Source organism: Solea senegalensis, linkage group LG16 (genome assembly GCF_019176455.1).
Source record: "Solea senegalensis isolate Sse05_10M linkage group LG16, IFAPA_SoseM_1, whole genome shotgun sequence".
Classification (NCBI taxonomy): Eukaryota; Metazoa; Chordata; class Actinopteri; order Pleuronectiformes; family Soleidae; genus Solea; species Solea senegalensis.
This window is the reverse complement of record NC_058036.1, coordinates 16,623,348-16,637,785: the sequence shown is the minus strand read 5'-3', so window position 1 is coordinate 16,637,785 and position 14,438 is coordinate 16,623,348. Positions and strand designations below refer to the sequence as shown.

Sequence of the window (14,438 nt, the reverse complement as noted above, 5' to 3'; positions counted from 1 at the left end):
GATGATGGGAGGAGACGACTGGATGACAATAAAATAGACCATTAAAATGTTATATAAGTTAACTCTCCTCCACCAAAGTGTATGAGAGAGATGGAGATGAAGCATTAGCTAACCATGGCTGGGAGAAAAGTATCCACACCAGTATTGCAGTCTGTCGTCAGCATCAGAGAATTATTGAAAGCTCAAAATGACTTTAGAACATTGCATATCTTTAGAATTAACTCATTTTAAAACATGGCACAAACGCACACAGGTCTGCAACAACATTGAAGCCATTTTTCTGTTTTATCTGATCAGTGCACTGTTTTATAACAATTTTATTTTCATTGTCTCAATTATCATTTTTTAAATGACAATGTAACCAAATCTAGGCCATACAGGTGTGAACAAATGAAAAAAACAAACATAATCTGACAGGTGAAGTACTGGAGACACTCTCCAGTGTCTGGCACTGTTTATCACTCGTCTAATCTACATACGTCTGTCTAACAATATACCTATCAAAGCTATGACAGTCATCAAAGGTACAACGGACAACAATGGCCTTTAAAGATAATATAAAAGGTCATCGCAGCTCAATATAGCTTCTGAGAGCTGGTGCTTCAATTCCTCCTGCTCTCTCTCTCTGTAGCGGGCAGCTGCACACGTGGTCATCATACGTCACTCGCATTACGCGCCTCCGTATACGCTGACCCCGCCCCCTTCCTCTCAGTGCAGCCGCCGCGCAGCGCCTATCCAGAATGGCGGCTCTTTTGGAATATCTTCTGTCCAGCAAAGTAGATGTTAAAACGGTGACAGACTGGCTGAAAACTCCCAAGGTAAGTCTGAAGCCATTCCCTGCCACGCCAATGAGACATTACATACGCGCCCGCTCTTTGTACGGCGTAAGTTGTGACATGACAACGCTCTAAACTCAGTGTAAACAAAACTTTTAGCTGCTGAGCTAGCGAGCTAATGCAGCCTGTGTGGCGTATGGACTCCGGGCGAACCACCTCCTTCCCCGTCAGGAGATTTGATTTCGCGTTATAACACTTCATATCGTACCTTTGACGCTTGCTACTGATGTTGTTTGTAGAGGAATGTGCAGTTTGCAAATGTTAGCAATAACACTGTTAGCAAAGACAGTTTTCTGCTTACCACAGAAACGTCCTGAGGCTGTACAGCAAATCATTTATTTACTAACTTGCTCCAAAACCTTTGCTTCTCCATGGTTTTAGCAACACTGATCATTTGGGCTTTTCCAGTTGTACACCCCTTTTCCTACGGTTTTCGGGCGACACATTACGATGTTATTGCGATTCGAAAACACATCGTTTGGTGGTGGTGACTAGAACATGCTGATTATCTCATCAAACATTCAGGCTTAGGGATTTATTCTGAAGTGCCACAAGGAGGAGACAGCATCTTTTTAGTCATTCCAGGGCCTTGTAATTTATAATATCTTTATGATTCTTAGTAGGGCTACAATGATTATTCGTTTGCTAGTTTATTCGTCAACTATTTTGATAATCGATTAATCTGTGTTTCTCCAGAAATACTCAAATAGTGGAAAAACTCAATAGTGAGTCATCATTTCCAGGTCTGATAAACACTGATTAACATTTTCAAATATTGATCATCATTTTCAATTTTAGGACCAAACAAGTACTCGATTAATTGAGAGAATTATCGACAGATTAATCGATTATGAAATTCCCTAATACTTTTACGAATGTTACAATGATATTGTGAATCACAATTATTTTGTTCAGGATATTTGTATATATTTGTGTTCCAAGCCTAGTCATGTGTCTCTTCTCCACAGGGGAACGAAAGACTGCCATTCAGTAAACCTGAGGAGACAGTTCACAAGCAAGAGTTTGTCCCTTATCTTTTAAACTTCCTGAGAGAGCAGAGCAGCCAAGCTCTAACACACGGCCCTCCCACACCTGCCAAGACCCCCAGCCGTACCAGGCCCTCTCTGCACTCACAAGGCTTGACTGACCGAAAAGGCTGCAGGTCTGCTGGTGATGGAGCTAGTTCACGGAGTGCGAGTCGGATCCAGCTGTTTTCTCCAGCCACGTCTGTGTCACCTGGGGCTGAGGGTGATGCCGCCAGTCGGTCAGATTCCCACTGTCTTAGCGGGGTCAGTGCCTTCAGCAGCCCATCTTTCACCACAAACTGGAGCCCGGCCTCCAGGCCCTCTGAGCGCAGATCTGGCCAGAGGATCAGTCTGGGAGACTACATGGTTTCCTCGTCGGACGTCCAGCAAAGCCCTAACCAGCAGTCACAAAAAGGCCGCAAGAGAAGTGGAGGTGGCATGGTTGGACAAGGAAGACACGGAGGCGGGCGTTTAGGACACCATACTGATGAGAATGGATGGTGGGACAGTGGAGGGAGGAGATCAGGTAGAGGAGGAGGAGGAGGAGGAGGAGGAGGGTACAGCAAGAAAGGTGAGCAGGTCTCACCTCCATCTGTGGGGCAGCTCAACTTCAACAACTTGGAGGATTTTCCTCCTGTTGGGTCATCACCAGTTTCACCAGTGTGAGTCCACAGTTGTCGTTCAACAAAGAATTCAAATGTACACTGAGTCCATTTTTTTGTTTTCAGATTTTCCTAACAGTCTACATTCATCTTCAGGGCATCCAAACCATCGAGAAGAATAAACCCCACACCAGTGAGTGCAGAGCGGCCACATTCCAAACCAAAGACGTGTTTCACCTCCACACCCTTCAGGAAACTTTGTAGTCCACCATCAGAGTTAGAGGCACCTCCAGGGTCGGTGAATGTTGGCAGCCCATTGAGCCTGCTGGAAGAGAGGGAACTTCTTAGGAAGGAGAAGTAAGTGTTCATGCAGATAATGAATACTCTGTGAACTCATGATGCATTTATATACTATTCACATATATCATCATTTGTTATTTTTGTGTTTTCTTGTTGTTGTAAATGACAACCTCTGCTTTTTTTTGTTCATCTGCACCATCACTTGTTCTTCGTCTCCGTTTATTTTTATTTTCTTGTTTTTTTGTTTTTTTTTAAGGACAAAACGTGCCCAGCAGGTCACCTCTCCTCTGTCTTCCTCCCTGGACCCTTGCACCCCGACCAAGCCAGGGCTTCGGACAGGATCTAAAGTTACACCTGACGCTCAGACAACTTCTCCTGAACCATCCAAAGTCACCTTCTCCTTGGAGCTTGATCTCCTGGCAGAGCTGTATTGTACCTGTATTTCTGGTAAATAGCCACAAGGTGTCAGGGTTGCACTAGTGTCTCAGCTATAAAGTAACACCACATAAACACCCATCTGCACTCAAAAACACTGAGAATGGTTTGTTTGTGTTGTTTCACAGAAAACCTTGTCCCAAACATTTTCCTGGAGCTTTTCTTTGTGATGCAGTTGTTAACATCTCGGTCCCCTCACACTCACAATGAAGAGGAACAGGACAGTTTGTTTGCTGTAAATGCAGGTGTGCCATTATTGTTTTTATTTTCATTTATTTCTATAACTTTTTTTTCAAAGCTTTTCAAATTTAGCCCCTTTTTCTTTGTATATTTTCAGATGTTATGGAGAGATGTTACCTGAGACCTGTACACAACTGTGTGTACTTTGCAGTAAAAGTTCTAGAGAATCAGTTTCAGTGAGTGTTTGTTTCCTCTCTCTATCCATTTATCTCCTAATAGCTGTTAAAATGAATCAGCTTACAGTTTTTCTTAAATGAACATGACATTCATTCCAGTCATGAGCGTCTTCTTTTGTCATATGTAAGGTTGGTTGCTCATTTGGACAAGTGCACATTACGTCTGCTGGCAGAGAACGAGAGGGTGGCGTCTTTCTCTCCAGATCTTAGGGACCGTTTGACTCAAGCCCAGGACAATAGCACAGCCAAGGTAACTCACATTTATTTTATTTTATTAGCATATAGTAAGGGGTTTTATTTCCCAGTTTTACCACATTCCCAATACCCCCCACTAGTTTCATTATACTGTAGGTCTTCTATTACTAAAATTTGAAGGTGCCTTGTACTATTTGTTAATTATATATGTCTTCTGTTCTTCCTCTTCTGTTTCAGCTTTTTCCTTCCGTTTCCATTTTTGTTCACTCAGTGCCGTTCCGCCCCGCCACAGACAATAGATCTAACTTTGGTAGTGACAAGGCCTTCCACACATTCAAAAAACAGAGGTATGGACTATTCGATTTTTCTTAAGGTCACTGCCTAACTTGACACCACCTTTTACACTCCTGCGTTTGATGTTTCTGTTTATTTCTCAGAGATATTTTTTACGAAGTGTTGCGAGAATGGGAGGACTTTCACATGGAGCCAGGATGGAACTTTGATTCTGCTTTAGGGAGCAGGATAAGGCAAGTTATATTTTTCTTGCCCCGAGTTTAAACATAAAATGTCTTTGTATTTTGTTGATTTATCACATGTATTTTTACTCTATATAATTTATTGTTCTGCCTTCCTCTCTCTTTTTTTTTTTAGAGGAATGATGAGTCAGCTGACCTCGGCTGGAAACCATTCTCATTTCGCCCGTCTGTTCCTGAAGCAGCTTGTTCAGGTAAACAGGGAACTAGTGAATAAAAGATGCAGGGATTAATAGATTACTTAATTTATCAACAACTACTTTTGATGGTCATAATTGGTTTGAGTGAATATTTTTTTGTTTTCTGTTTTCATCTTGCTAACGTCTTCGATCTATGACATTAAACCAAATATCTCTGGTTTTTGGCCAAAACAAAACATTTGAGGAAGTTGTTATGTTGAAATTTGGGAAGATATCAATATTTTCCGCCAGTTTCTGCACATTTTACAGTTATTTTGAGTCGTAAATTTCTTATAATGGTATGGAAGGTCTCAAATCCTTAAACATCTCTCTTTTTCCACCGGTAGATGTGTAAAGGCCCTCGTGTGAACAGCTCTCCTGGGGATACCACAGACACCGACCTACTCGGCATGATGGGAGCTGACGGCTTGGGGCGTCTGAAGCGTCTTGAAGAGCGTCTCGTTCAGCCTCATGGAGTTGTCGGCCCCTGTGCCCCGCCTTCCTTCCCTGGCCACCAGGTGTTCTTCAGAGACTTCCTACAGATAGCAAGCTGGTGAGATAACACATTTAAGCAAATATCACCTTTTCTACTGTTGAAATAAAGTGTCAACTTTGGCAACTGCTTTTTTGATCCAATTAAAATATTGTCTTTGCGTGAACTAACATGTCTTTCATTTTGTGTACCAGCTGCCAGCTGAACCAGCACCTACAGGACAGTCTGTGTCAGCAGCTCCTCCAGCTGGACGAGGTGTCCATCCTGAGCCCCCCTGCTTCCACTGGGGAGGGACAGGGGGAAGCAGATGGGGATATGGAGCAGCAGGTATGCTTTCATAGTCGAATGTTACTGAAATGTCTGTGGTTTTGTACTTCAAGTGCTACCAGCAGGGAAAACATTTCATTCTTAATACATTGGCAAATTATGAACATGGCAGATAAAGTACAGACTCATTTGACTGACACATAATATATAATTTCCTTTGTCATTAATCCTTGTCAGGATGAGAAGCAGCGGTTCACGTCAGTGCTTCTTCTCGCTCGTCTACTGGCCAAGTTTCTTGGATTAATTTCTTTTCTGCCTTACCAAACATCTGAGAAACCATCCAGAGAGATTCAAGAGAGCGCCGTGGCCCTGCGCAGCAAGGTGAGGCAAAATAATCAATTTTTTAAGAAACTAATTAAATGAGACTTGTTTTAAATATATTTGGCAAAAGCCAACCTAAAGGATTAATTTCCTTTAGACCGGTGAGTTGTATCTAATTTAGAAGACTTGGCAATTCCTTGTTTAGTCCACAGTTATTTCTGCTGCAGGGCAATTTAAATTACTTGGAAAAAAACAACTTTTCCCTCTCTTGGCTCCTCAGAGTGTTCCAGTGCTGGACGTGTGCGCTGTGCTGAGTAACAGTGTGAAAAGGAGGCGGACCATCTTGACCGTCCCATGGCTTGTGGAGTTCCTCTCCATGTTGGACTTTATCAGTCCTCTGCTGCTCTGCTACAGGACCGCGTTAGGCACACTGCTTCTACTGTACAGGTCTGTCCCCAGTTTAAGACTATTGACATCAGAAACATCAAAATATTGTTTTGACAATCTGCAGATAAAACGGATGAGATCAGATATAGTGACACGTGTATTCCGTATGTAATGTGTGGAACATTTTAAAGTAACCGTTTCTCAAATGACTTCAAAGCTCCATGTGATTCTCTGCGTTTCTTAGTACAGTGTTGATCTTGTGTCCTCTGGCGACATTCCCGCCATGCACAGTTGACAGAATGATGCAACATTGCATTAGAAAAGTGAGGAGACTGCAAAACAGTTGGAGTATGACTGAAAACCAAAAGAAGTTAACCCTTCATTCTTTCGCTTATTTTAACCATAGAAGGGACAGAAAATGTCCTGCTTTTGCCCAGTTTTCCCGAATAACTTTCAATATCTAGCAGTTATTTACAGTTTACTACAGTTAAAATATGGTTTTAACAATTTAATTGTTTTTGTTTTATTGTTTGAGTGAGAAAAACACTGTAGTTGTACACAAACACCCGATTTTGGCATGTTCAATTTGAAATTTGAACAGTATAAAGCATATTTTTAAAATAACATTTTTTATATTTAATGTCCAAAAACAGGCCAAAAAAATGGAAACTTTGTACATGTGTTTTCCAACGCTCTCCTCTGTATACACACACAAATAACGTGACGTTTCTGTTCGCAAAAACGCAACAGAGCAGAATAATAACATCAGCAACAAAAAAAATCACCCAAAAGTTACGCACGAGAGCGTTCGTATCTAGCACACGACATTGCCAATGTAAGTCGTAATACATTTCTGTTCCAATAGTTTCTGTTTAATAACTGAGTGGCAACAAAAATATGACACATTGCTCATGCAGACGCACTCAAATTGTGTTACACAATTTGCAATTAATATCTCTGGGTGGCAATTTTGCAGAATATAATTGAGAAAAATATTCAGCAACCTTTTCCCAACTCGATAAAACTGTCAACAAGTATTCATAGAGTTGCATATGCACACTTTTAAATTGTTTTTGTGGATGTTTGACCCGTTTGTTTTCCTGTAGGAGAATGCTGCTGGGCACATGTGGAGAAATGTGTTACCTGAACAAGCTTCTAATGGTGTCTATGTTGGGATGGCTCTTTCATGTAAGACACAACTTGTAGATGTTTGGTTTTTGTTATAGAATTAATGGTATGTATTAAGCTGTATTAAACATGTATTAAACTAGTTGTGTTTGACTGGTGCAGATTCCTGTGATTCCCGAGGACATTTTTTTCACCAATGAGTTCACTAAGGTGGCTCAGCTGGAGGAGAGCGACACGAGTGGTGCAGGACTTGTAAGGAAAATAGTAACTACAGCAGATATTTGTACATGAAATGACAGCTGCTGTTGTTTTTTTCCTTTTCTACTGAGGGCTCTCTTTTGTTTTGTTTTCAGGACTGCATTCCCCTCGTGGACCAACAGCTTCTTTATACATGTTGTCCATTTCTTGGTGAGTCAAAATGAGCAAATCTTTGATATTCACTCACTCGGATCGTTACAGACACATCAACTGTGTCAGTCAGCAGCCAGAGAGCATAGGTCACATCTGGTCCATAAACTGTGTGTCCGCCACAAAATAACAGCTGTAAATTGATGTCCCCTGCCTTGTTTCATCTGTCCAGGTGAGTTCCGTAAGCTTCTGGCCGCATTCGTGTCTGGGAGCACGGCCAAAAGTGGAGGAATCATCCGTAAGATCACTCCCACCTCCGCTGAACCCAGGGATACAGCAACCGCCAACAGGTCGCAGCAGAAACTACAGGTGAGGTTATAAGTCCTAAAATAACTTGAAATGACATCAATAAGTTGCCTGTGTGTGAATGTTAAAAGCACTCGAATGTGACAGGTGGACCTGGAGCAAGCCTTCTTTCACAACCAGCCTCCGTCGTTGCGTCGCACTGTGGAGTTTGTTGCTGAGAGAATCGGATCCAACAGCGTCAAGCATATGAAGTGCGTAACACACAGCTGTGATTTTTCAAGTTTGTTGTATCTTTCACACCTTTTTGTCTTACTTCAGCCAACCTTTGCTTCAATTTCGCCTCTTAGAATTGAAAAAGACTTTTTAGAGCAGCAGGTAATCAGTCAGCAAATTTGGTTGGTTGCCTACCTGAGAAGCAAGCGACTACTCAACAGCACAAATTTACCCGCACTGATGTGAATTCAGTAGGCACATCTTATTTTCAGCATCACTAAAACGGAACTGTAGATAATCTTTTTTTGATTTGTCACATTTTTCTGTCCACTCGTGTGTGTGAGTGTGTTATTTTTTTTTTCTGACAGGGCTACTTTAGTGAACGTGTTGGTAGAGAGAGGAGAGAAGATGTTGAGAGATGGACTGCAGATGCCAAAATCAAACCCTGCAAAACTAAATGACTCCATCTGTGCTCAGCTGTGTGACGCAGGATTGGAGGCCCTGCCAAGAGCCACAAGGTACCACACAATCGCTTACAAAAGGCGTGCAAAACTGCCTTTTTCCAAGTCTGTAGATTCATGGACGTGTGTCCATTTAATTGTCAAAACCGTCTCGTGTGTGGGGGTGATCCTCTCTTCATCTGTCCTCTCTGATTTGCAGATATTGTTGTGAGAAGAGTCCTGAAGCCATAAGAATTCTGCTTCCTGATGAGACCTCTCCTGCTGTAAGGCTCATAATGAAATGACCATAAAAACCCCCCACAAAGAAACCTATAATTTATTACCATATATTTGAATCACTGTCTCTTTGTAGGTCCTGACCACGTCTGAAAACATCACTAAACGTCTCGCGACAGAAAAAGCCTGCAGCTGGCTCTCTGCCAACATAACAGGTAGATAATTAAATCATGTTTGAATCTGTTTGAATCCAGTCCAGTTTTTAAATACAGTCTGCATTATTTGTCCCCCCCTCCCCACATCTATTTCAAACTGGCATTTATCAGCATGACACGTACAACAATGTGCATTGTAGCCACGTTTGCGTGTTATTTATTTTCCATTGTGTAGCCTTTAATGCAAGCGACGGATATACTGTAATCATCCGTGAGGTAAATTATTCATGTCGACCAACTTTACAGAACGGGGGCACGGATCTAATATTTCTCTCTGGATTCTGATACCTCGACTCAGGATATTGCCAAGGAGCAATCTGATACCAGTCCTCTCTTTTCCTCTGAATATGTTTTCAGGCTCATTTTTAATGTAAGAGAACCTGGGCACAAGGATTTCTGTGACCCGCTATGGCTGAAAGCACTGATTTATTTATTTACTCCAAACATTGACAAACAATATTTTTGCAGGCCTTGTGTGGTGAAATTATTAAAGAATAACATCTATTTTTCTTCCCATTTTATATGGTAAACATGACGTGATATATTGTCAAAAAGTGGTATGATCCTTTGTTTGTTGTGATTCCTTCCTGTTTTCCGTGTTTTTTTGCATCTCGGCTATTTATTGCATGCGGTTTGCAGCATAAATAATGAGGAAAAATAAAATTGTCATATGGATTATCATATTCATGTCATGTAAGTGACCTCATTCCAGATTTTCATAGTGTTTAAGTTTCCAGACTATAATCATGTTGCAGGACATGTTGTACAGCATGTTGTAGTGGGGGGGTGTGAATGAATGTGTGTGGCTAAAGATTCCCTAAAAACATCCATCCATAACTTGCTTTTTTTGTGTTCTGCCACCGTCAGCACTCATAAGACGGGAGTGGAAGAGCAGATACGATCGTGTGATGAAGGCTCTGGGGAGCCCGGTGGCTCCAGACTCTGGGGAAGCTGAGCAGGCCGCGGTTGAGTTGGTCACCCAGGAGCAGTCGACGACTCCCAAGAGAAAACAAGGAAGCGAGCGAGTAATATCCTGTCCTCCACACTGCTGCCACAGTGCCTCACTGCCCTCAGACATACTCATTGAATTAAAGGTATGATTCTGTGAGGTGTGTTCTGTATGAAAGCTTTTCATTAAGAACATTTTTTGAACTTGAAGTAGCTGCCATATGTGAATGGTTCTTATTCTGCATTGTTTTGTTGCTGTTTTACTGTGACCATGAGGATGCAACACGGCCCAAAGTCATCCTTATTATCTTTGTCTACAGCTTTTGGCATTTATCTGTATTATGGCTGCAATGATTAATTGGTTATTGAATTAATCACCAATTATTTTGATAATCGATTAATCAGTTTGAGGGTTTTTTGATCATTAAAACGGGTTCCTTGGTTTTTTAGCTTCTTGATTGTGAATATTTTCTATTTTTTAGAAAATAGTAGAGGAGGAATAACTGGACTACTTGGCTAAAAGTATTACTCTCCTCTTTGATTTTCATGTATCTTGGCACTTAAGTAAATGGCACCTTGCTTTAAGAAATTGGCAATTTTACACAGATGTTTTTATGTATTTTTTTCAATAGGAGTTGTTGAGCATCGCAGTCGGCCCCAGGACTGATGAGGAGCTGCCAACAGAGTCTGAGCTCAGAACACTGCTGCAGAGAGTGGGAGACACACTGGCCTGCAAAAAGGTACACAAAACACACACACGCTGTTCTGACTGGATATTTCCAGTATTGATCACATTTTGTTTTTTTATTTCCTCATTTAGTTTTCAACTGTGGTGTCCGAGCAGATGCTTATAAACACAACCGTCCTACTGGCCTGCAAACTGGGTGAGCGTCCCACACACATCGACATTTGTCAAGTATCAAAGTATTGCTGTTAAAATGGCGGCAGTATCAGTGATACACTTCTCCGTGTGTGTGTGTGTGTGTGTGTACACTCAGTGTCTGCAGAGCTGCCGGTCGTGTCTCTGTCAGTGTACAGAGAAGGCGAGGAGGTTATTGGTGGTCCTGGTTCAGGGTCAAAGCCTCCTGTCGGAGCACTACTGGAGCAACTTGCTGAGCTGTGGGAGAGAGACTACTGCTCCTCCGCCCCCCTCCACCTGCTCTTCACCCCACTCACTGTCACTGCTGTGTTGAAGGCCAGCGAGACTGAGGTAAGACAGCGATTGCCACAATCACAGTGTTTCTCCTGTGGTGTGTGTATAGGCCAGATGGCAATCGCAGACTATTTATTGTTGTTTTGCCCATTCCTTTCCTTTATGTTTTTTTAGTGGAACAATTACCTGTTTCTGGTTAGAAAGCTGGTTGACAGAGGAATCTTGAGCGAGGAGGTGGTCACATCTCATTGGAAGAAGCTAAAAAAACTCGGCCTTGCTGATGGTGAGGGTTCACTGCTTTTACTATGATACAATTTTTTTTTTTTCTCTTGAAGTACTCCTTTTACTAGTGACTGGATGTGATTTGACCTATTTGACTCCTTCCACTCTTTTTGGCTCACTTTGCCTTCTTATTTCAGTCTCATTTCAGGAGCTGATAGAGAAATTCCAGCTGCAGTCACAGAGCATTACACTCCCCTTGCCGCTGGCTGAGCTACCAAACCACATGGACATGCTGCAGATCTCACCTCAGACAAGAGAGGGCACTATGCGGCAGCACAATCCTGCCGAATTTCCCCCAAAGTGTTTTGTGTGATTTGAGTCAGATCTGCCAGTTTGTTGCTGAGGGAAGAGATACTTCTGGGTAATTCTTGTTGACCATTTTTCCAGTTGCCATGTCTGCACAGCCCATCAAAGCTACTGCACAGTCGGCTTCTGCACAAACTTTGCAAGCTTCAGACTATTGTTGTTTTTTTCCACTTGTGAAGTGTCAGAAGCCTTTCATGAGTCCCTGTGCTCTTTTTGCGGAGTTTGTGGTGAAAACCAGAAAGCCCTGCCAGTCACTGGTAGTTGCTAAGGGACCTCACCCTCTCCTTCCTTGGATTTACCGATCCTTCCTGCAAGCCAACCTGTATGTGTTTATGTCTGGAGGGAAATACCAGTAGATCAAGCATTTCAAACCATCAAGACCATAGCAAAGTGTTAGCAAAGACAGGAGAAGGGTGCCCACAATGGGTATCTGTGAGTTTTTGTAGTGAAGAATATAATCTGAGGAACTTTGCTGTCATACTATGTATTTCTAGAGTTGACATGTAAGGCTTTACCAGACACATCTAGTTGAATTGTACTGCTTCTAAAAATGTGATTTTTTTGTTGTTAGTTTTTAGACCCGCCTGAGAATATGTCTTAATCTCAGTACAGCACTTTCACACTCTGCCTTTGACCTCAGCACTAGTGATTTGCATGTGAATTTCATGAATGCAAGAGTGCATTTGTGATATTATCAGTTGTTAATTTTTAATGAGCCCCATATCGTCTGCTGCGGTTGATTCTAAATATTTTTACGTCGCTGTTAAGTTTAAAATGTAATAATAAAGATTTATTCTTGTTTAAGTGTGTTGTCCTCACTAGTGGGAGTGGAAAAAGAAATCCCATAGTTAAGTAAAAGTATGAAAAAAACGTGTTAACCAGTTCTGGGTGATTTGAGTACTACTTGTCAGCATTGTTAAAGTTGATTTTATTAATCTTTGGGGTCAATGTATGTATAACAAAGCCTAATCTATTGTTTTACTTGTTAAATGGCTTGCCTAAAGATGAGATAATAACATTTATTTTCTTTTTTTTTACCTAGGTTATTTTAAAGATGTTGTCACCATGACCTCTGCCAGGGAAGTTGTATTTTGTGGCTATTGCTTTTCTGTGAACAGCAATTTTAAAAACCTTTTCACACCATTTCTCAATTACTCATATATATTGATTTAAAAACCAGATTTTCATTACTCTGTAAAATGAAGACCCTCAGTTTAACACTCAACAAATGGGATTTGAATAATAACAGGCAGGGAAAAAAAAGAAAAAGATTTGAATACAGTTTAGTAGTAATTGTAGGAGGAGGAAGAGGAGGAGGAGTATCCAGCGGCATCTCTCCTCCCTCTGCCCAGCAGGAAGTGTCAGTGTTCCGGCTCAGAGTTTTGGAGGAGTCGCAGCGGGCGGCTGGACCCACGACCAGCCGGTGGAAGATGACTTGAGCAGCGGGCGGCGGGGCAGCTCCCTCCCGTTTCGAGCTCCTTTTATTCGGGCTAATAAACCACGGAAAGTCTCGATATGCTCACATGGGAACAATTATTTCGCACCAGCTACTGTTTGTCAATGTGTAAAATCATCGTAAGGCGTCATGGCAAACGTTAAAGTTGCCATTCGGGTCCGTCCTCTCAATACAAGGTATGTACATAATGTTAGCTAACTCGTTTTCTTTGCTAGTTTACTTTATGAAATGTAACGTTTTAAACTACTTTAGTGTAGTTTAATTCACTTCTCTAAACTGTGGTGTTTGTCTTTTGCGCGCAAACACAAAATACTTCTCATATTTCTCTTTTGTATTAGCTCTATTGTTTGTCCAACCGTGTGGTAATGATGACACATAAACAGACATGGAACTAGCAGATTAGCTTTAGCTCTCTACAAAACTTGGTTCAGTTGCTGGGAACAAGTGTTACACTTGTGCACATGGTGAACAACACTGACATATGCGGCTGTCAGTAACGTCGAGGTAGACGCTGAGTGAGCGTGTGTGGCGCTGAGTAATGTGCAAAAAAATGACAGCTGGCGAAGCCCAAAGTACATAAACCATTATGCTACTGGATTTTATAATTAGGAATGAATTGTGATGCATTCAGGGACCTCTGTTGCCTCTGTGTAACCAGTTTATTATGAACAGGAATTATTGAATAAAACACTATCACCACTACAGGCACATTTTTATTTAAAATTCGGCACACTAGTCATGATTTATATTTTTACTATTTTAAGAGATCTATGTATAGTAAAATCATAACTTCATTTCATACATTTTATTTAATTCAGACTGCATGACCCACTTCTTGGTCATGACTGATCTTATTGCTTACATAATTATATAGGTTTACACATTTGTGTGTACATTCTGCTGTGCACTCAAACTTTTTTTTTCCTTCTCACTGTTTTTTTAGACAAAGTTTAGGTTAAGTTTCTGATTAGCTGTGACATATTTAATATTTAGGCCATCACTTGACAAAATGCTTCAATTAAATAAGCATTTATTGAACAACCAACACTCAACATCTCTCCAATCTGAGTGCATTTTAAGTATGTGAAACAGCTAATCAAAAACTGAACTGAACTTTAATGCCCATCACAGCATATATCGTGTTTCTGAGAACAAGACTCTGTATTCTCTGTGTTGGCTTGTCCCAGATCTGATTCTGACACTGACTGAAACGTTAGACTCCATGTTTTTATGGCAGCATATGGCTCCATCACATAGAAACAGTCTTGTGCGTTATCTTATACTGTTAACTCACCAGAAATCAAAGTTTATCTCTTGATGAAATGATCATCTGTATACAAAACATTCTCACTACGTCTCTGATTTGCTTATTTTACTTCAAGCTATTTAATGAGAGACATTCATAAACTCCTTTATT

The 14,438-nt window shown here is 41.2% G+C and overlaps 1 protein-coding gene across 1 annotated transcript; it reads left to right on the top strand.

The window, feature by feature from the left end:
• The first annotated feature begins 707 nt into the window (after positions 1–707).
• cdan1 (codanin 1) lies at positions 708–12,369 on the top strand. The gene is made up of 28 exons (XM_044048106.1): positions 708–818; positions 1,805–2,523; positions 2,620–2,820; positions 3,020–3,210; positions 3,327–3,443; positions 3,536–3,614; positions 3,744–3,864; positions 4,047–4,156; positions 4,247–4,336; positions 4,461–4,536; positions 4,869–5,074; positions 5,209–5,341; positions 5,519–5,662; positions 5,883–6,049; positions 7,096–7,177; positions 7,280–7,369; positions 7,471–7,525; positions 7,698–7,834; positions 7,919–8,022; positions 8,353–8,502; positions 8,645–8,708; positions 8,798–8,876; positions 9,744–9,970; positions 10,457–10,564; positions 10,645–10,708; positions 10,823–11,034; positions 11,152–11,260; positions 11,397–12,369. Exons 1-28 carry the CDS (start codon positions 741–743, stop codon positions 11,570–11,572), a joined length of 4,089 nt encoding a protein of 1,362 aa, XP_043904041.1. The 5' UTR covers positions 708–740; the 3' UTR covers positions 11,573–12,369.
• The last annotated feature ends 2,069 nt before the right edge of the window (positions 12,370–14,438 follow it).

Coding starts and splice junctions, on each gene's coding strand:
- cdan1 (XM_044048106.1), top strand. CDS start 741: ATGGCGGCTCTTTTGGAATATCTTCTGTCCAGCAAAGTAGATGTTAAA. Junction 7,526..7,697: donor TACATGTTGTCCATTTCTTG/GTGAGTCAAAAT, acceptor TCATCTGTCCAG/GTGAGTTCCGTAAGCTTCTG. Junction 11,035..11,151: donor TGAAGGCCAGCGAGACTGAG/GTAAGACAGCGA, acceptor ATGTTTTTTTAG/TGGAACAATTACCTGTTTCT.